We start from the raw sequence: 22,432 nt of genomic DNA on the forward strand, positions 1-22,432 counted from the left end.
AGTTCTATCTTTATCTCTTCAACTCTTCTTGAGTAGTATAGCCAAAATATAAACGTGCGTGTCTGTTAAGGAAGGAGGCGGGTGTCTATGATAACGTTGATTATGCTTTAATTTACATAAAGTCTAGTAAAGATGAGCGGATAAAATAGTCTACGGTAGCGAACATAACAAAGACTTATTCTGAAACATAGGTGAACTGGCTAAGTCCACTGTCGGCGAAGTAAGAGACTCTAAGATGTGGCTACTAATTCATATGAAGCACCTTGCCGTCCTTTCGTATTTCGTGATGACGTTGGCTGTTTCCGCCGTCCTTTCTAAAGGTAAGGGTGGTGTAGTTTTTATATATAACTTGATGCCAGTCTTAATTGGCTCTAGTCTTACAAGTTAAGCAAATCAGCAATTAAACCAAAGTCTAAATCAATCTCTTAAATATGTGCATTGCGTTTGCGGTTGTACAAGAAGTATGAAGCCGCATTTTGCAACAGTAACGCTTTGCTGCACAAAGACTCAACCATGTAAGTTGTTAAACTCCATTTATCGACTTTAAATCATAGCCATCTACGGATATCTGCATTGCATAGTCTCCATATTAAATACCTACAGCTCAGACTGTATATTCTGTTTTTTTGCATCCTTCTTAAATGATGGAGTACAAAATACTAAATTTCCGTAACAGTTAATGAACACTGTTCTAAATGATAAAAATGACCGTGCAAGTAAAACTACCCAGTTACTGGGGGGTGGGGGGGTGGGGGGTGGGGGGGGGGGGGGTACATGAACATATATATATCATACAAAATAACACACTGGTGGACATCAGTACACGTCGGTGCACGTGTTTTGTGTAATATTTAGCAAAACATAGCTGTTTTGCAAAACTTTAAAAAACAAAATTTAATTAGATTTAATTATATAAAATATTAAAATAACTATTGATTTCTTCCACATAATTGGTGTGTATTACAGTATGTAAAACAGAAAAAAACGATGGAGCATATGTCAGAATCCGATGTATGAGCGACAATGTCGTGATTCAGTGTTACCTTTGTGGAATATCTGTAGTATATTATCTATGTATAGGGCTGGGCCATGCGGGTTATTGAAGTAGACGTACACAGTGGGGTAAACTTTGCATCTGCTCAATTTGTACGGTTACATACCTGATAACTTAAGTATCTTTTAAGAGTAAAAGTATTATGTGTCGATACGCATGTTTGTTAACACCAATTAGGGAAGCGATGAGTAGATGCAAACTTGTATTGTATGCTGAACCTTTGACAGAAAACTTGTTCAGTATACATGTACTTGTATCGTTGCATTTTTTCATTTTCTAGGGAAGATAGACCAGAAGAAACCAAGAATATATGAATATTGTTCCTTTGACGGAAAACCAAACGTATCAGAAGCATTAAGCTCCTACACCATGCACCCCCTTCTGACGCCCAGTCTGTTCCCCAAAGTTCCACCCACGATCAACTTCGTGGCCATAGGACAGCAAGGTGGGCGATATTCTAATATGCCTGATGTTGTCAGGACATTCGATCATAGAAGGGATGTGTGTGTATTTTTTTCAGATGTATAAACAGTGTTTTTTTTACCTTCTTTTTTCAATAGAAAGCCTTTATGTGTAAATTAATGTACCAGTAGTATTGTGTATCAAGATCCATGATGCATAAACCGAGGAACCATAAGGATTTCAGGGATTTGTTCGTTATAGAACCTTTAAATGTGTACAGTTTCATTTCAGACGAAATTATGCATAGAAAAATTAGTCTGTTGTAGTACTACATCTGTACATCTTAAATTTGGCCTTGTTGAGTAGAAGAAAATATACTGATGATTATATTTCAATATATATTGCCACAAATCTTTTTTTCAGTGGAGCCACCGCATGAGAAAATTGCGAAGTATCTGAAATGGTATTCGCTAGACACAGGCGGCACAAACATGCTTGTGAAGGAATGCTTGGAACGGTCGTGGTTTGAAAATACTTACGGTGAATTCTCTCTCTGACTAGTTAAAACACAGCGTCAATATTTCGAATATCAGAAAAAAAAAAGTACATTTCAGGAGAACTGATCTACGTGCATATAATTCGCTAAATCATAGCCTATGTAGAATTTTTTTGCCATGCTTCTTAAGTAGTAAACACTGATGGGTAGAGGGACACGTTTCACTACTCATTTTACTGCTCAGTTAATATCATAAAAATTATAGAGACAAATGGGTAAAACATTTAGTCATCATCCAGATGTTTTAATATAGAAAAGAACTTTTCACATCAGAAAACAAAACTTTACTTTCAGATTAAGGGAATTTTATTTGAATAATTTTATACATATATTTATTTTGCTTTTTATTACTTTATCTCTCTCTATACTTTAGACTAGTAAACAAGAATAAACAATATGAATTAACTCTATCTTTTTTAAAGTACGCTCATTGAAAATTTTGTAGATTTTTGGCATAATTCATAATTCAAATTAAATATCATTGTAACTTTTTATTAGATTCAAATGAATGGCTGGGGCACCACGCACAAATGTTCCTCTTAACGGAGACAATCAGCATAATGAAGAATCTAAGGCCACACCAAAAGGTTATAGTGACTTTCCTCTTTTAGACTAAGCATTATTTCTATGCAGTGTCCGAATATTCTGGGTATTATAGATAAGAGTTAAATATAATATTATTTGATAACCTCTGAAAGATACAGTCTTTCTGAAAGTTAAGATATGTACAAGAAAACAAAAAGTAATCACTAGTATAATGGTGCAAAACAACATTTTTTTGAACGCTTAATTTAAAGTTATTCATTTCGGCTTTGTAGTGCGGCGTCATACCAAATAGAGGACAATATTATAGAAAAGACTTTTTAGCTTTGAACATTAGGCGTCTGAGGGAAACACACGGCGACAAAGAATTCAATATCACACCCGAGACGTTTATTTTGCCCTTTGAGAAGGCGCAATTGAAAGCCGCTTGGAACAAGAGCAGTGAAGAACCAAAGTGGATTGTCAAACCGGTGAAGTATAAGAACGCACTGACATACAATGTACATACATGTCAGGTTCGTAGCCAGGGGGGGTTCGAGGTTCGAAAGTACACACATTTTGCTGGGGAAAGTTCCCCTCTGGGCAAAATGTTATCTAGGTACCAGTGCACGGAGGTTTCATGGTAAAATGCCCTCTTTTTCACAAAAAGAGTCCATCCTTTTGAAATTGCTGGCTACTGGCCTGCATGTAAATATAACCCTCTACCACGACGACATTTTTACATATATTTCTCTGGCTTGCTCTGGACACAATCTGTACACCGAGCACCGAGCATATAATTATTAGCACAGAAGTGACGCCCACCTCAGCTGGAGAATAAATAAGCATACTCACAAACAATGTCATTGCGCTAATGTATGTTGGACTTACATTCAACATGTAACAACTGCGCTTTGCAGATGATCTGCAAATTTTAAAGTGGCCCAGAGCAAATTTTATGTACTGATATACCTGTATATGTTTATTGTTTCATACACGTTTTTTTATTGAAATACATTCATAACAATATTTACGGTGTTTTTGTTTAAATGTAGGCATTCTCTTGTTGTGGAAGAAATGTTGAAGTGGTTCATCAGTGGGAGCAATTGGACGTATCCCCGAGTCCACCAACGGTTGTCCAAAGGTATGTGTAGCAAGGAATAAACCTACCGTACTGCACATGTTTATTACATATATGTATAACGCATGAGTAGAAAATATAAATACAAAACAAACAATGGGTCGTGAAACATACTGAACAAAATGATGGATTTTTGCAGATTTTTATCTTTCACTGCTTACTGTTCTGTTCCAGATACATCGATAGACCTTATCTACTGGATGGCAAGAAAAACGACCTGAGGCTTTTCGTGTTCATAGCTTGTTTAGACCCTCTTCGATTTTACATATTGAACAAAGGTTTAGTCAAATTGGCCACTGTCAGGTATGTAATATGACCGATGTCACACACACACACATGCTTAGTCATTTCCATGTACTTCGAAGTTTAAACTGTATATAAATGATGTTGAACGTGACGTAATACTTGTTATGCACAGGACATGGCGTCCATACTTATTAATATGTTAGGGTAAACCCCCCTTTACACTGGATGGCGTCCTCTCTGCGTCCGTAGTGCGACTATGAAACTGGCATCACTGTGGTCGTAGAAAGGAGGCACAAGCATCGCTTTGGTTGCAGAATAAATGCTCAATGATCGGCCAGTTTTCGGCACGTAAAGTATTAATTTTTTTTACTCTCAAACCGGTCCGTACTACGGGTCGCACAAAGGGTACCTTCCAGTGTAAAGGGGGCTTAACTAAACGATACAAACAGGATTTAGGCCCATTTACCTGATAGTGGGCGTCTACTAACAAACAAGTGGGAACTTGAGTATGAGAGTTCACCTCCTTGCAAATTGATAACATGGTAATGAGAATCTTTATTCCACAGGAATGGGTACCATTACAAACATTTCCTGTAGGAAGTCCTATAGGACTTTATGTGACCCGATAGGCCTATAGAAAACATATCTAACTAAACTAAGGCATAGGTCCTATATGATTATGGACCAATTTCCTATAGGACACCCTATAGGACCCTAGAGGGAAATTCCATTAGGATAACGACCCGTTTCTTTACTAAGCTGTTGAATACTTAAATTACACAGTATTTTAAAGGATATTGTTAAAACGAGCCGGAGGGTCTGGAGGGCTTGGAATTAACAGTTAAAAGCCCACCCACCCAGAACCAAAACTGATAAAAAGCGTTGTTTTTTTTTCTGACAAAGACACCCTTGCTGGTTACATTCCTGTGTAATAACATAATTAGCACCCCTTAATCATAAATCTGATTGTGTTCCAGATACTCGAACGACATGGACAGTTTGAACAACAAATTCGTGCACTTGACCAATCGAGCGATAAATAAGCACCACGATTCTTTTATCACATACAAAACTTTACGTGGAGGATTTTTATGGTATGTGACCTGTGTGCAATCTTATGCCGCATTCACAACAGATGATGCTTGAACTAACTTGTCCACGAATCAAATATGGCCTACCCCACTTGAAAACAATGTTGCACAATCCCCTAATAGTCTCCCGCCTACCGCACGCGCCATCCTAAACGGCTCCAAGATTTTATTGCTAGGGATGGCGCGTGTGATGTAGGCAGGGAGACAGTTAGGGGGTTTGAAGAATTGCTTTCAAGTGGGGTCGGCCATATTTGATCCAGGAACTAGTTAGTCCCCGGATCATCTGTTGTGGATGCCGACTTCTTACATGTATGTCATAATCTGGTCAAAACACATTTATGACAGGTACAGATGCAGATCAAGAAGGTACTTTTCTTTCCTCTCTTAGATATTTGCAGAAAGAATTATATCTTCGGTTAAATAATCCTAAATTTTCTTCAGTTCTATAGATTTAGGCCTGTTTTGATCTTTCAGTGTTCTTGTAATTATTAAATGAAATAAATGAGTTTTGAGAATTGATGAATTGCATTTAATGTAGAATCATGGCATTGTTAATGAGAAGTGGAAATAAGACGCACGCTTTTTATTTGTTTATATCATAAGGTCATTAGAGCCTCTTTGGGAGCATATACAGGAAAAGGGTGGAAACCCGCGAGAGGTGTGGGAGAACATGAAGGATGTCGTGCGAAAGACCATAATAAGGTATGGGAATGTTAGTGATTGTAGAACATGAGCATTGTACATCGTTAAATGCAAAATGCCTATGTAAGTAACATTTATGTGATATGGTCATAAAGGTTTATACTTTTGTATGTTATTGTATTGGTATATGTATGCATGAGCACACGAAAGCGCCTACGAAAGCGATTTTGTTGAATATCTAGGCTTCGGAATTGGGAAAATTTAACGATGCATCATGCACCATGGTCTAAATGTTGTTTATATATGTAAATTGAAACATAAAAGGTGAACGATTAAGTATTGGAAAACAGTTATCCGTTGGAATCGTTATGAGATACAAGATAACTCATTAATATTTAAATTGAAAGACAAAACGTTATAAAAAGTACATACGAGCTATCCAAATATTAGGCAAAATTTGGTTTTTTTCTTTGTCCAATCAACACCGCAAAAAATATTATTCCGTTAACCCCCCCCCCCTAAAAAAAAATGGGAAAAAAAAAGAAAGATGAAAATAAATAACGGTTCCCAACGTTTCCCAACGAATGCGCGAGGGTCAGATTTCATGAGCACTCTATCACAATTTTTTTATACATCGTAATTTTAATTACACAAAATTTTCTTCCAGCGGCGAGAAAACCACGAATAAGATACTGAAATCTTCTGTAAAGTCTAGGACAGCGGTGCATGAGGTTTACGGATTTGACATTATGTTGGATGATGATTTGAGGCCTTGGGTTTTGGAGGTCAACAACCAGATAGGCCTCTAGTAAGTTTTGGAATGGTTGTTATGCATGTCGATGCATGCCAAAGGTGTGTGCACGTGTGTCAAGTGAAGCAAGACCCAAATGCTTGTGTAGCTGTAAGAAAGTGTCATCATAACTGAACATAGTATGCATGTCAGTGAATACCATAATATAGCCAGACATACAGTTTTTAGATATGTGCTTTTTCATTATCTCGTGCACCAGCGGCTTGGTTTAAACCCAGAGCTCTACAGCTTATACCTTCTCGTCATATTGGGTCTTGCGTAAACGTACAATTAAATCGCACATTAAGTCATGCGTAGGATATTGGGATATGTGCGACTGTCGTTACGTGTCAGTGGTTTATCAAACTCATTTAAGTTTTGCTGCTTTGTATTAAAATATATTTCGTACGATGCGTATTTTATTGAGGTAATGCGTATTCGAATTACAGCCGACATTCGGAAAATGTTGATGGGATAGTTGTGAAAGACATGCTTAATATAGCGGGATTCCAGATACCAGGAGATGCAGACATCGGGACCAATGGTGAATTGAACCAAGGAAGAAGGTACACAGTGTTGGCCTATTAATATTGATCTTGCGGTACTAGAAAGGGATAGTTTTAATCACATCCTCTTTTATGTTTGTTTATAGTTTATTCATATTCACGTACACTTTTACTTTCTATAAAGAACAATTATAAATGAAATGAACAAAAAGGAATAATTCAAGATGTATATTCATTTAAGAACTAAAGTACCTGCTCAAATATATTTTCAAGCTGTACATGTTGTCTGAATCGTATTTAAAATCCAGGAACTTTGAATTTGATGACGTGAAAATGGACATGCGGCTTCACACATATGTTTTGTCCCCAGACGAGAACGAGAAACATGCATTCTACTGCAAGTACGCAAATAATTTGGTAAGTAAATCAAATACCAACTGGCTGAAAATAGGCGTAGATTAGTAGGCAAAGGTGTGATTAATTAAAATTCAACTTGTTGTTGTCTCACATATACGGCAAAGACAAATATGAAACCCAATAACGTATGCACATTTAATTTATAATTACAGACAATCCAGAGCACCATATTGGATGTTCTTACCCCAGATGACGTCAGAGTTCTCGTAGAAACAATAGACGAGCAGAATAGGAGAGGAGATTATGAAATACTGTTCCCTTCTGAGTCTGATAAATACATTCAGTTCTTAGAGATACCAAGGTAAAGCAGGCGCACCGCATTACATTAGTCGGTCATAACGTAGACATTTTAAACATTAATTGAGGTTATTTAAATCAATGTTTTTCTAACGACAGAAATGCCTACTCGAAATAGGAAAAATGTAGATTTGTTCTTCTTCACACGCACTGCATTACATCTATATATAGATTATGACATAGGCATTTTTAAACATAGATTAATGTAATTCAAAATAATCTGTGCTCATCTCGTGATTAAGAAACAGTCGAAAACGAAAAAAAAAACGTTGATTTGTTCTTCTTCTTTCCAGATACTACAATCTCTTATTACACCAGTGGACCAAGCGTTTTAAAAACAGAGAATGGCAAGGAGTTCAGTTATTACAGGCACTTTGTCAGAAATCTATTCATCTGCAAAACCCAACAAGCGATCCAAAACACAAGGTATTTCGATCATTTATATACATTTTAGGATGGAAACTCGAATTTAAGTCCTGTTTATTTGCACTTCAGTATGACCGTTTGAATGTAACACAAGCATTCGCTTTACATACGAAAATCAACATTTTTCTGATTCAAATAAGTCATTTATCCTTACTACATTTGCATTTTTCAGTGGACAAATCCAGAACGCTGACGCGAACGAGTTGAACAGAAGATTTTGGCAAAAAACGATCAACATGTATCAATTTGAAGGTTATTGCTAGCTAACTGGAGATAAAACCCGACGTGTGTTCGTGTCATAGGGGTTGACTGTGTTTCATTTATATTAAAAAGTGTAATGTTTAATTAAGTTTAGAAGTATGTCTGACCATTCAAAACATCTTTGCAGTAGTTTAACTTTTTGAAAATTAAATCTGTCGTGTTATATTAATGGCCAATATCGTGATGCATCCGTTTTTTGTGAATATTTTCTTGAAATAATATATCTATATCTATCTATCTATCTATATAAACAAAAGCTGCAATAACATGGCATAAGCAGTTAATAAATCAATAAACCAGTTGGCAGTCTTCTCGGTCAGTACGTAGAAAGCTAAACTAGAGGTTGTATCCCAACCATCACGACAGGCGCGAGTCCCACAGAATGAGCAGACGATCAGGTGCCCTCAGCACGCGCGGTGTCTTGTACTGTAATCGACTTGTACGAGGGTTGCTTTCCACTATGGCGTCCTTCAAGGCATTGAACGCCCCGGTCTTCACTTGGATAACTTTCATGGGGAGAATACTTCCATTATCTCTCAACATCCTGTAAACTTCGTGTTCTTGGTACAAAACGTCTTCAAACTAAAACATATAAAGATAAATCTATATTGGTATCGACTTTAAATGCAATGGCGGGCATTACTGCCACCACAGTAAGCATACACCTGTTCGAATGGTTTTCCACTTTAAATACATTTTTTCTTCTGAAAGCAACGGTTACATCAGCTTATAAAACCACAACTATTATTAGGAATTGTACAGTTCCATTCTTATATCAAACATCTCACATCTAAAAACTTGTTTTAGTTCCTAATAACACATTTGACAATTGAAAAAAGTATGCAAACAAAGAAATAATACAAAAGCACTTCCCATCTGCTTCTGTTGTGAAGTCATTCTCGCTTGTTTCTTGTTCGAGTTTTCTGACAACTCCATAAACAATACGTAGTGTCGTCCATTTTGTAGAGCGTCTGAAAAAAAAGTTTTATGTTGTTATGTGCAGTGGGTTGTTACATGAGACTTTATCTTTAATGTATATCCATAATTAAAGCAGACCAAACGATGTAAGACCTGCCGTGGATTAACTTACCAGCGATAGCATCAAAGTTGACGTTCTCCGTTGCAGTATATTCAACAATGTCAACATCGATGCGCTTGGCTGCTCCTCGGAGTGCGTGGACAAAGGCCCCCTCGGTCATCTTTTCCCAGTAAAGATTCAACATCTGCCCCAGTCTGAAATAAAACATAATAGCGACATTTAAACGGATTTAACTTAAATATTTCCTCACTTAATTTCCACTGGTTGATGGTTCTATCCCGACATTCAAAGTTTTTGTCATGTTAGTAACAACTAAGTTTTGTATCTAATAAAAGGCGGCCGTGATATCAATGACTAACAAATATGAATTATTTATTTCAATAGTTTGGTGAATTAAAAGGTTAAACACAACTGATAACGGTTACATCAGTTTATAAAACCACAACTATTATTCGGAATTGTATAGTTCCATAAAATAATAATTGCTTTTTTCTTGATGTAAAGCTGATCAGTGATCAGTAGGAGTTACCTATATTGGAACTCATATACTGGAACCTGGTTGTGAAAATCTACTATCTTCACCACGTCACCTTGTCTGTAACGCACGGCAACCGCGGTTGTTATAACCAGTTCATAACACTGTCCTATTTGTACCTGATTGGGGGATAAAAAACATATTACACAATGCATACAAATAAGACAACTAAAACGGATAAAGAATCAAACGTGTATTATAAAGAAAGTATCAGTTATATAAATATTAACTTTCAAGTAAATATGAGATTTTGACAAAATTTGGGAACCCAGTAAAATTAATTGTGACGGGAACATCCCATGGAGTTGCCCAAACATTCATGCATGCAACAACAGAGCAAATTTGTCAGTGAAAACCCCGGGGAGGGGCATATACTACTTTAAAAGACCACTTCATGTTAAAAGAATTGTAATAGGAAACTCTCTCCACCCGTTTGAAAATCCCCCATGGCCATATGCATGTCTGTCTTGTGAAGCTTTCCAAATTCAAACTCCAGACAATAAAACCTTATTATAAAAAAATGTATGTGAAGCCTGTCTGGGGTCCTTATTATCTCTCCAAGTGCAAAGATGGGTCAAACAGTTAGTGCTCTATTTGTGAATAACAGCAAATTGTTCTTTATCACAGTAAAATTCATTTTGGAGGGAAAATCCCATGGAGTTGCCCTTAAACCTTAGTTTTTCCAGTGAAAAGAATAAAGAAAACATTAAGCTGAGACTAGAGCACAACTGCCTCATTAGAGCTACAGTTAATTGTGCTTACCTCCTCAATGGGCACCACACGGGGAGATGGTTTATCTGTTTCCTCCACAGGGATGAAGTCAAAGTGATTTAAGGAAGTCGTCATAATGAACCGCGTTTGGCTGTTGTCGTCAGGGTCACTAAATCCGAAAAAACCCTCTGTGGCGGCATGGAGGGGATTACAAAACTTAACGTCTTTCAGATAATGCTTCTTCAATCCTTCGGCCTCAGGCAAAAGAGAACCCGAGCTCAACAATATAGCAGCGTTGCATTCCGGCCATAAACGGCGCACAATTCCGTCAAAGCCCTGTCTTATGATCTGTCTAATTTCAACAGCTCTTTGGGGATCCGCCCTCATATCAGTCTGCAACTTTTCCCTAATGTCCTCGGGTATGTCCAAATCGGTGTTCAGAGTACCGTGTTCTATATCGTCACATAGCTGTGGCCACTGGTGTTCCAAAGTTTGACAAAACCGGGTAGCAACAGACGGGAAAGAAAAGTTGAAAGCCCCAATATCAGGATCTTTAAGGGCAAAGAGAACATGTAAATAATGGGCCTCGTTTTCGGTAGTGACGTCATACACGACACGTGGTGAAATCAAATAACTTGGAAAGAACTCATACATCCCAGCTATAGGTCCAGTTCTTATGCCACTGTCAGTAAATTTTGTCTTGACTCCTATTCTGACCTCGTGATAGCGTTTCAGGTCATCCCATAGCCCAGCTCTCTTAAAGCTTAAAGTACTAAAGAGAAGGTTTTTAAACAACTTTGATGGTTTGGCAAACATCTCCTTTGTATATACGAACGCTTTGTTTTTACCGGTGGTCCCTGAAGTAAAGGCGATGTAAAACGGGTCAAATGGAGTGATTTGGTTTTTTTCGCCCGCTACAGTTTTGTCAATGTAAGGTTTAAGGTCGGCGTAAGACAGAACTGGGTGCAGTTTCAAAAAATCTTCCCTCGTCCGCATCTGATAATAATTGTGTTTCTTGCCAAATTCCGTATTTTCCAGCGAGCGAATGTAAAACATTAATGCATCTTCTTGCATCTTGCTGATGTTCTTGCTTGCTGTCTCAAAATTCCTGAGAGAAAAATACCCAAACACTCGGAACATTTGTGTAAGAGTGTACTGTAGTAACACCGTCCTCAACGTGTGGCTTTTAGCGGGTCGTTTCCTGTATATGTCATAGGTGACAAGGCCTCCGGCACCCGTGAAGAATACCACTAGCCCTAACAAAGAATAAAAAGGAAAATTAAAATGTAGATTAATTCATATAGTGATAATAGTGAGATTTAAAGATCAAATTAAAAAGATCAGAATGTGTTTAGGTAACATGGACGGTGACCAGTATATTATATCATACGGATTCCTTTTTGCCAAAAATATATAAGGCGTGTCTTATCAGCCATCATGCCTAGGAAGTTATACGCCTATATGGGCTAAATGTAATTTTCTCTTCACCCTATTACCTGAATATCTATTGTATTTCTGTCCGACTCGATAACAAGATAACAAAAACTCAGTACTAGGAATATTTTGTAATTAAGTTGCCTTAAGCATGAATATATATTCTCCGGGTACCCGCACGAAAACGCAGTAGATACTCCAGCGCAGTAGACTACTGCAATCAGTAGTCTGTAGTCTGTCAAATTTAAAAGGGTGTATATTTATCATATACGTTTATTACTCTGAAGATGCTTTTTCCTTGATTCAGTTTTGTATGTAAGAGTGAAGATAAATTTTACAACACATATTGAAGATAAATTGCATGAAACTACCGTGTTATAGCAATATGAAATTGAAATATGCCTTTGGAGATTATAGTAAGCCGACGACCATTGGGTATAAAATAAACATTGTTTTAGGATTACCGCAAGCAGTTTCCTTAACATCTTCTTTTTAAGTGCAACGTTTACGGGACACATACATGTATACCACTGCTACACTTAAACTTAACCAAGGCACATGTGCTCTGCAAACGGTACGCCCTCTTTGCATAGCGCCATGAATGTACAGTGCAGTGTTGGTTTGATATGGACCCTGTTCATTGAATAACGTAAGACGCGACTTAAGGGTTCAGTAAGCGGGACATCGATTGGCCTTGCATACTGGTTTGTATTTCTCCACCTAACCTTCTCCTCTATCTGTTTGAGTGAATTGAAAACTACACCCCAATCTGACACGTCAAGTAAAGCTACTATCTTTAAAGGTCAGGTGAATGCATGATGAGATGTTATTTCTAAGCCGAAGGATAAATGATTCTCTGTACAGCGTTAATAATTAAAGCGTAAAATAAAATATTTAAATGGCCAGAGGAATATCTGTTAATACTCGGTAAAAAACAATCTGTGTTTTTGGAAGAGGGTAACGTAAAGTAATGTAAATACGTGTATATAATTAGTACACATACAAGGTACTTGAAGCTGACCTACCCCTGAATGCAGCTTGCCAGCCACTCGTGTCCTTCCAGTTATGGAACAAGTTGATGACTTGGTACAATGTCACCACTGTAAAAACCTGGCTCACAACCAAGAACTTGGTGCCAATAGAGAGCATTCTGGTAGTTTGGAACGCCTGTCTTGTTGATAAACCGCCTCAGTTCTTCGCCGAAAGATAATAGTTTGAAGAATATTTAAGTCAACTTGAGGCCCAGTTAGATGTGTCGCCTGCAAGACAGGTTGAGCATAATAAGTACATGCACATGTAGACAAAGTTTGCTAAATGGCGTTGCTTTATTTGTACATCAGTCTTAAGCTGGTGGGTGTATTTGTACCCGTGTGTACGTATCTAGGTCATGCTGATAGAACGCCACGGGCAGTGAGGTACAGCAGCTACGATTAAATCAGTAAACGAAGTGACGCCAGGTATAAACTAGAGGATAAGATCGGGATAAACCTCCAAAGTAGGTCAGAGGTCAAAATCAAGGTCACATTAAGATACCGAATAAAGTTCAGCAGTGACCATAACAGTAAAATTGCGAGTATTGGAGCTATAAGGACAAGAACATTGGCAAACTGCATTTCAGGGTGAAAGTACTTGCATGTGAAACTAAAAGGTCAAACTCAAGGTTACCTTAAGGAGTCGCAATATACGATTTCGAATTTATGTTCAATGGTACCTATTGGCTTATCTCTGCTAGTTCTGAAAAAGGTACGGCTGAAACATTTGCAAAGTCCAGTTCAAGGGTGAAAGTAGGACTGCCAATATTTGACTTCCTATTCATATTTATTAGTAATAAGGGTGTATCGCAGCCATTTCTGGGGTATTTAAGATTTTATTTTAAAATTTTATTTTCGCCATTTGAAATAGCGTGACTCCAAAACCGTATGGAAACGCCGTCACAACTGTCAACGTTGCGCTTGACAAGGTCTATATAATGCAAAAACAAGAGGCGTTTAACTTTACGGTTTCATATACCACCGCTATATGAATTTACATTCAAAACTAATGTAAAAATTTTCATACGATTGTAGAACAGTGTTAGTATTATATGAAGGTAATTGTCACCCTGTTTGTTTATGACGTCAGACGCGTGATTAAGCATATTTAGGGTATAGGGAAAAGGGACATCGAATGACCCTGCATATGGTTTTTTGTTTTCCTTCGTATATTCTCCTCCTCTATCTGTTTGTGTGAGAACTACACCCCAATCGGACACACGTTACGTAAACTAATTTACATGAGAGTCCAGGTAAATGTATTACACTAAAAGAAAATTTAATTGCTGCTAATTTGCAGCCAAATTGCAGCAATTTTCAAGAAGGAATTCAGTTTGCAGCAACGATGCAGCAACGTTGCAGCAAATTTCAGCAAACCTGATTTTTTGCTAAGGGTATCTGTAAGCAGCCAATGCAAATCAACGTGTAGGCTTGGCAGAGGGAAGTGTAAAGCAATGTGCCCACGTTATACTGTTACATGTACAGGGTTCTAGTAGTTGACCTACCCCTAAAAGCAGCCTGCTAGGCACTCGTGTCCTTCCAGTTTTGGTACAAGTTGATGACTTGGTACAATGTTGCCGCTGTACAAACTTGGCTAATCACTAAGAACTGGGTGCCTGTAGAGAGCATTCTCGTTTGGAACGCTTGTCTAGTTGTTAATCCTCAGTTCATCCCTGAAAGATAAAAAGGTATAGTATCTAGAAATATTAAATCACAGTTAGCAAGTACAGCAAAAGACTCAGCCGTGTATTTGACATACTAGTGCAGCACGTCTTTAGTTTATAAGGTGTATTTCGCTATCTTTTCAAACCTTTTCCATTTTCGCGAGTGTAATTTCTGTTTAATGATTTTGATAACAAGATTATAAATAAAATGAATATTCAAGGTCGTTAATCACACTACATGTGCCACATTTTCGTACATGTAAGTCGTCAGTAAAAAGCCATCTTTCTGTCCTTTCTGAACAATTATACCTTCTAACCAATAGGAATGCCTATATTGCCGGTAATAAGGCTAATATGACCTCGCCGTTTTTGTCGGGGGCTTGATGCCTGAGTTGTACTCACTCACGCTCCCAGCTTTCCTATGAAAGTAACTGTCAAGGTCACAAGAGAGCAGGCGTCAATTTGACTGCTCCCATTTGCTGGCCGACTCACAAAATGGACAGGAAAAAGGTTCCAGTCTAATTCTTCAAATCATGGGATATTGGCAAGGAATTTGGAGTTAACGGACCCGAAAGCAATTGTTCTTTCGCATTTGGTGTTCATAACACTCACAATAAAATGGAATAGCATGTTCATTTCTCGACGTATTTTCGGCCTCATGGACTACATGTACTGGTAGGAATGCCTCCCACGCCTATCTGAACCCTTAGTAGTAGCTTACCTAGCAAGCAATTTCTAAAGGGGGGTTCTTTTTCTGAAAAAGTGGACCTTTTTCCATAAAAATTTCATGTACCTAGATTAAATTTTACCCAGAGTTGACCTTTTTCCCAGCAAAAGGGGCGGTTCTTTCGAACCCCCCGAACCCACCCTGGCTACGAGCCTGAGCTACTACTCCTTAAAAATTTTCACCTCCCCGCATGCAAAATTCACAGATTCCTTTATATATATATGTGTGTGTGTCTTCAATCAACTTGCTAAGATATAAAATAAATAACATCAACAATATGAAATTGAATCGTTCATTAATAATTACACACCATCCAAAGATGCATGGAGGTGGTTTTTGCTTTCAAGCAATAATGATATACATCTGCAAAAAAGGCTACAATGACTATAAAAATATATGGCACCGTTTTCTCAATATTCATTCATCAAAAGAAGCTCGGACAGGAGCAGACCTACATGTAGATAAAAAAGGAACACGAGCTGGTTTTCTAAGTTTTCGGTGGTAAGGGAAATTTAATTTTCCCGAATTGAAGGAAAAGCAGAGAGCAGTCCTTGGCCGCATTTAAACAATAAAAATATAATAGGGATTCTCTCGACGTCAAGTCATTGCTGTACGTTCTACCACCATTCATTCAAGCACGGTTTATTAAAAGAGTGGAAAATTATTATATTAACTCCTTTTGTCATTCTGACATAACAGTTGCTGAGGATGCAGCATATCAATTTCTCACATACATGTAGATATAAAAGTAGTAATTAAGGTTATTTGTATGCTGTTTCAATATGTAATCATCTATTCATTATATTTGTTTTAATTCAAAATCAGTATGTCAATTATTGTGTTCAATGTGATATTATTGTATAAAATTAATTGATAACTAATAAGTGATGATAATGATGGTAATTATGATAATATCTCAAATGACAGCCCAACTACAGCAACAACAACAACGACAAGTATACCCCTGTATAGCTATATAAACGAAAGCTGCAATAACATGGAATAAGCACTTGATAAATCAATAAACCAGTTAGTAGTGTTCTCGATCAATACTCAGAAAATTAAACTAGAGGCTGCATCCCAGCCATCACGATAGGCGAGAGTCCCACAGAACGCGCAGACAATCAGGTGCCCTCAGCACGCGCGGTGTCTTGTACTGTAATCGACTTGTACGAGGATTGCTTTCCACTATGGCGTCCTTTAAGGCATTAAACGCCCCGGTCTTCACTTGGATAACTTTCATGGGGAGAATACTTCCCTTATTTCTCAACATCCTGTAAGCTTCGTGTTCTTGGTACAAAATATCTTCAAACTAAAACATATAAAGATAAATCTATAGTGGTATCGACTGTATTGACTCCATATGCAGTGGGTTTCAACAATGACAGCACAGTAAAGCATACCCCTGTAAGTGTTTTTTTTTTTCACTTTAGATATATTTTTCAGAAACTGTTTACAAAGTAAGTTGCATATTTTTCACTTTATCCGAATACCAAACATCGCACATCTGAAAACTTGTTAAATTTTTTACTAGTACTTGCCTCTTGAAAAAAAATGGCAAGTACTAGTACTTATTCATATAGTGATAAACAAAGAAATAATACAAAAGCACTTGCCATCTGTTTCTGTTGTGAAGTCATTCTCGCTTGGTCTTTGTTCGAGTGTTCCGACAACTCCATAAACAATACATAGTGTCGTCCATTTTGTAGAGCGTCTGAAAAAAAAAGTTTTATGTTGTTATGTGCAGTGGGTTGTGACATGAGACTATATCTTTAATCTATATCCATGATTAAAGCAAACCAAAGATGCAAGATCTGCTATGGATTAACTTACCAGCGATAGCTTCAAAGTTGACGTTCTCCGTTGCAGTATATTCAACTATGTCAACATCGACGCGCTTGGCTGCTCCTCGGAGTGCGTGGACAAAGGCCCCCTCGGTCATCTTTTCCCAGTAAAGATTCAACATTTGCCCCAGTCTGAAATAAAACATAATAGCGACAATAAAACTGAATTAATTTAAATATGTCCTCACTTAATTTCCACCTGTTGATGGTTCTATCCCGACATTCAAAGTTTTTGTCAGTTTATAGTTACAGCTTAAATTGGTATCTAATAAAAGGCGGTCGTGATATCAATGACTAACATATATGAAATTATTAATTTCAATAGCTTGGTGAATTAAAAGGTTCAACACAACTGATAACGGTTACATCAGTTTATAAAACCACAACTATTGTTTGAAATTGTACAGGTGACAAAATGTTATGTTCTACAGTTCCATGAAATACACATAGCTTTTTTGTCTGGATGTAAAGCTGATCAGTAGGATTTACCTATATTGGAACTCATACACTGGAACCTGGTTGTGAAAATCCACTATCTTCACCACGTCACCTTGTCTATAACGCACGGCAACCGCAGTTGTTATAACCAGTTCATAACACTGTCCTATTTGTACCTGATTGGGGGTTTAAAAAACATATTACACAATGCATACAAATTAAAACGATTAAAGAATGAAGCGTGTGTTATAAAGGAAATATCTATTATATAAGTATTAACATTCCAGTAAATATGATATTTTGAAAAGATTTGGGAACCCGTTATTAAAAACATTCTGGCAGCTTTTGGAACAACAGAGCAACTTTCTGTCCCCCCCCCCCCCCCCCCCCCCCATTTGGGAATAACAGCAAATTGTTCTTTACTTTTCCAGTGAAAAGAATAACGAAAATTTTAAGCCAAGACGAGTGCACAACTGCCTTGTCAGAGCTACATTTACTTGTGTTTACCTCCTCAATGGGTACCACGCGGGGAGATGGTTTATCTGTTTCCTCCACGGGGATGAAGTCAAAGTGATTTAAGGAAGTCGTCATAATGAACCGCGTTTGGCTGTTGTCGTCAGGGTCACAAAACCCGAAAAACCCCTCCGTAGCGCCATGGAGGTGATTATAAAACGTAACATCTTTCATATAATGCTTTTTCAATCCTTCGGCCTCAAGGAGAAAAGAACCCGAACTCAAAATTAGAGCTGCGTCACATTCCGGCCATAGACGGCGCACAATTCCGTCAAAGCCCTGCTTTATGATCCGTCGAATTTCAACAGCTCTTTGTTGATCCGCCCTCATATCGGCCTGCAACTTTTCCCTGATGTCATTGGGTATGTCCAAGTCAGTGTTCAGGGTACCATGTTCTATATCGTCACATAGCTGTGGCCACTGGTGTTCCAAAGTTTGACAAAACCGGGAAGCAACAAAAGGGAAAGTGAAGTTGAAAGCCCCAATATCAGGATCTTTTAGGGCGAAGAGAACATGTAAATAATGGGCCTCGTTTTCGGTAGTGACGTCATACACGACACGTGGTGAAACCAAATAACTTGGAAAGAATCCATACAGCCCAGCTATTGATCCAGTTCTTATGCCACTGTTAGTAAAGTTTTTCTTGGCTCCTATTCTGACTTCGTGATAGCGTTTAAGGTGATCCCATATCCCAGCTTTTTTAAAACTTAAAGTAGTAAAAAGAAGATTTTTAAACATCCTTGATGGTTTGACAATCATCTCATTCGTATATACGAACGCTTTGTTTTTACCGGTGGTCCCTGAAGTAAAGGCGACGTAAAACGGGTCAAATGGAGTGATTTGGTTTTTTTCGCCAGCTACAGTTTTGTCAATGTACGGTTTAAGGTCGGCGTAGGACAAAACTGGGTGCAGTTTCAAAAAATCTTCCCTCGTCCGCATCTGAGAATAATTGTGCTTCTTGCCAAACTCCGTATTTTCCAGCGTGCGAATGTAAAACATTAATGCATCTTCTTGCATTTTGCTGATGTTTTTGCTTGCTGTCTCAAAATTCGTGAGAGAAAAATTCACAATAATTCGGAATATTTGTGTAAGAGTGTACTGCAGTAACACCGTCCTCCACGTGTGGCTTTTAGCGGGTCGTTTCCTGTATATGTCATAGGTGACAAGGCCTCCGGCACCCGTGAAGAATGCCACTAGCCCTTACAAAGAATAAAAAAGGAAAATTAAAAAGAAGGTTTATTCATATAGTGATAAAAGTGAGAATTAATGACTAAATCTAAAATATCAGAATGTTTTGGGTAATATGGACTGTGAACAGTATATTACCCCCTGTAGATCATACGGATTCCTGCTTGCAAAAAATCTATTAGGCGTGTCTTAATTATCAGCCATCATGCCATGCCCAAGTAGGAAGGTTACAGTGTACACATTGTAACGCTTAATTTGACCTTGGACTGTCTTGAACCAGACTACCCATGGTGTATGTGTTTGGTGGGAGGAAGCAGAAGAGACAAATGATAATAATAAAACTAAACTACCAGTATTTTCACTGTTTAAGAGTCATCAATAGGTCTCCCCTTTCTGTCAAATTTAAAAGTGTGTATATTTATCATAAATATTATTTATATTTAGCCGAAAAAGGGTGATTTGTCAGACTGCAACAATTGGCGTGGAATCACCTTATTATCCATCCCAGGTAAAGTCCTGACTAGGATCCTCCTACAGAGGTTGAGAAATACAGTCGACGTGAGACTCCAAGAGGAACAGGCAGGATTCAGAGTAGGAAGATCGTGTATCGAACAGATTTTCACTCTACGTAACATCTTGGAAGAATGCATAGAACATCAATACCCTCTAGCTGTCAACTTTGTTGACTTTAAAAAGGCATTTGACAGCGTTCACAGACAGTCATTGTGGCAGGTAGCAGAGTTATACGGTGTCCCAGAAAATTTTATCAACATCTTCAAAAGCATCTACCAGAATTCAAGATGCTGTGTGAGAACAGAGACGGGAACAACAGAGTTCTTCAACATCATGACGGGTGTCAGACAGGGGTGCATTTCACGCCTTTTTTATTCCTTATGGTAGTAGATTTTGTAATGAGGAAGGCTACAGTAGAAGATGGAACCGGTGTGAAATGGGTAAACGGTAGTGAACTGAATGATCTAGACTTTGCAGACGACATCGCCTTGCTAGCAAAGGATGAAAATGGTCTACAACAACTAACGTCCAATCTGGAAATAGCAGCTTGCAGATTTGGATTGAGAATTAGCACTGAAAATACCAAAGTGATGTACGTGGGAGCTAGAAACATTACACCAATAAATGTTGGGACTGAACCAATTGAGGAAGTAACGCGATTCACATACCTAGGAAGCCTGATAACCAAGAATGGTGATGCTGAAATGGATGTCAAAAGCAGAGTCGGTAAAGGAGCTTCAGTGTTTAGAAAAATGAACAATATCTGGAAATCGGCAACAATAAGCACACAGCTGAAAATACGCCTTTATAACGCCGTAGTACTACCAACTGTACTTTATGCTAGCGAAGCATGGAAAAGCACTGTGAAAGTGGACAAAAGATTGGATGTTTTTCATCAGAGGTGCCTACGCCGAATAATGAAGATCTCATACAGAGACCATATCATCAATGAAGAAGTGATTAGGAAGGCAAAGTCAAGACCATTACATGAAACAGTCACCATTCGTCGGATAAAATTGGCAGGACACATCATTCGACTACCAGCTGAGAGGCATGCAAAAACCGCTATGACTTGGGTACCACCGGTAGGCAAGCGCAAACGAGGTAGACCGAGGATAACCTGGAGGAGAACCTTCCAGAATGATCTGCAAAGAAGCAACATCAGGTGGGAGGAGAAAGAGAAGGCCGCTGCCGACCGGACAAGTTGGAAAAAGTTTGCCGCCCAATGTCCTACGTTGGACAGGAGGAACTAAAACTAAAACTAAATATTTATCATCTGTGTATTACTGTGAAAAGACTTTTTTATTGATTTAGATTTGATTTGAAGGTAAATTGTACAACACCGACTGAAGATAAATTGCATAACACTACAGTGTTATAGAAATATGAAATTCAAATATGCCTTTGTAGATTATAGTAAGCCGATGTCAATTGGGCATGAAATAAACATTGTTTTAGGATTACTGCAAGCAGTTTCCTTAACATCTTCTTTTTTAATTATTACAGTCCATGATATGCACCGTTTACGGGACACATACCTGTACACCACTACCATTTAAACTTAAGTTCAAAACCAAGGTAGATGTGCTCTGCAAACGATACGACATCTTTGTATATTGTATCTACTGCGTTTTCGTGCGGGTACCGCCATGAATGTGCAGTACAGTGTTGGTTTGATATGGAACCCCCTCACTGAACAACGTCAGACACTTGATAAAGCGACTTCAGGGTTTAGTAACCGGGACACCAATTGAACCTGCATAAGAATTTGCATTTCTCCATCTAACCTTCTCCTCTACTTGCTTGAGTGAGTTTAAAATCCCAATCAGACAAACGTAACGTAGAGCTACTCTCTATAAGAGGCCAGGTGAATGCATGATGAGATGTTATTTCTAAGCCAAAGGAGAAACAATTCTCTGTACAGCGTAAATAATTAAAGCGTAAAATAAAATATTAAATTGGCCAGAGGAATATATTAAATACTCGGTATAAATAAGCATGTGGCCTTGGAAGAGAATAACGTAAAGCAATGTGGACACGTTTTACTAGCACATGTACACGCTACTAGAAGGCCTACCCCTGAAAACAGCCTGCCAAGCACTCGTGTCCTTCCAGTTTTGGTACAAGTTGATGACTTGGTACAATGTCACCACTGCAAAAACCTGGCTCACCACCAAGAACTTGGTGCCAATAAAGAGCATTCTGGTAGTTTGGAACGTCTAGTTAATAATCCGTCTCAGTTCGTCAACGAAAGATAATAGTTTTAAGAATATTCAAGTCAACTTGAGTCCCAGTTAGATGTGTCGCCTGCAAAGACAGGTTGAGCATAATAAGTACATTTACATATAGACGAAGTTTGCTGAATGGCGTTGCTGAATTGGTACATCACTCTTAATCTGGTAGGTGTATTTGTACCAGTATGTACATATCCAGGTCATGCTGAT

At 38.1% G+C, this 22,432-nt stretch overlaps 2 protein-coding genes across 7 annotated transcripts; one reads left to right on the top strand and one right to left on the bottom strand.

Moving 5' to 3' along the window:
* The first annotated feature begins 128 nt into the window (after positions 1 to 128).
* Positions 129 to 8,651, top strand: LOC106175538 (tubulin monoglutamylase TTLL4). Of its 2 annotated transcripts, XM_087017605.1 has the most exons (15): positions 129 to 320; positions 1,335 to 1,499; positions 1,880 to 1,996; positions 2,511 to 2,599; positions 2,831 to 3,025; positions 3,590 to 3,678; positions 3,850 to 3,978; positions 4,899 to 5,015; positions 5,616 to 5,714; positions 6,322 to 6,462; positions 6,894 to 7,010; positions 7,259 to 7,367; positions 7,520 to 7,668; positions 7,958 to 8,090; positions 8,263 to 8,651. In XM_087017605.1, exons 1-15 carry the CDS (start codon positions 236 to 238, stop codon positions 8,281 to 8,283), a joined length of 1,755 nt encoding a protein of 584 aa, XP_086873731.1. In that variant the 5' UTR covers positions 129 to 235; the 3' UTR covers positions 8,284 to 8,651. The 2 variants fall into 2 exon arrangements, with proteins under 2 accessions (XP_086873731.1, XP_086873732.1); XM_087017606.1 differs by lacking the exon at positions 4,899 to 5,015.
* On the bottom strand, positions 8,128 to 19,374 carry LOC106175559 (uncharacterized). Of its 5 annotated transcripts, none has more exons than XM_087017599.1 (8): positions 15,075 to 15,199; positions 14,607 to 14,774; positions 13,096 to 13,329; positions 10,688 to 11,892; positions 9,920 to 10,044; positions 9,442 to 9,584; positions 9,225 to 9,322; positions 8,128 to 8,933 (listed from the first exon to the last, which is right to left on the bottom strand). In XM_087017599.1, exons 3-8 carry the CDS (start codon positions 13,217 to 13,219, stop codon positions 8,709 to 8,711), a joined length of 1,920 nt encoding a protein of 639 aa, XP_086873725.1. In that variant the 5' UTR covers positions 13,220 to 13,329; positions 14,607 to 14,774; positions 15,075 to 15,199; the 3' UTR covers positions 8,128 to 8,708. The 5 variants fall into 5 exon arrangements, with proteins under 5 accessions (XP_086873725.1, XP_086873724.1, XP_086873726.1 ...); XM_087017598.1 differs by having other exon boundaries at positions 15,023 to 15,181; XM_087017600.1 differs by lacking the exon at positions 13,096 to 13,329 and having other exon boundaries at positions 15,023 to 15,181.
* Between the last annotated feature and the right edge of the window lie 3,058 nt (positions 19,375 to 22,432).

Source organism: Lingula anatina, chromosome 7 (assembly GCF_051362555.1).
Source record: "Lingula anatina isolate TDL-2025a chromosome 7, LinAna3.0, whole genome shotgun sequence".
NCBI classification, from domain to species: domain Eukaryota; kingdom Metazoa; phylum Brachiopoda; class Lingulata; order Lingulida; family Lingulidae; genus Lingula; species Lingula anatina.

Excerpts from the sequence above, each read along its gene's own strand:
- LOC106175538 (XM_087017605.1), top strand. The coding sequence starts at position 236 with ATGTGGCTACTAATTCATATGAAGCACCTTGCCGTCCTTTCGTATTTC. Across the intron at positions 1,997-2,510 it reads GTGGTTTGAAAATACTTACG|ATTCAAATGAATGGCTGGGG; the intron begins GTGAATTCTCTC and ends ACTTTTTATTAG. Across the intron at positions 5,715-6,321 it reads GTGCGAAAGACCATAATAAG|CGGCGAGAAAACCACGAATA; the intron begins GTATGGGAATGT and ends ATTTTCTTCCAG.
- LOC106175559 (XM_087017599.1), bottom strand. The coding sequence starts at position 13,219 with ATGCTCTCTATTGGCACCAAGTTCTTGGTTGTGAGCCAGGTTTTTACA. Across the intron at positions 11,893-13,095 it reads CTGGCAAGCTGCATTCAGGG|GGCTAGTGGTATTCTTCACG; the intron begins GTAGGTCAGCTT and ends ATTCTTTGTTAG. Across the intron at positions 9,585-9,919 it reads GTATATGAGTTCCAATATAG|ACTGGGGCAGATGTTGAATC; the intron begins GTAACTCCTACT and ends GTTTTATTTCAG.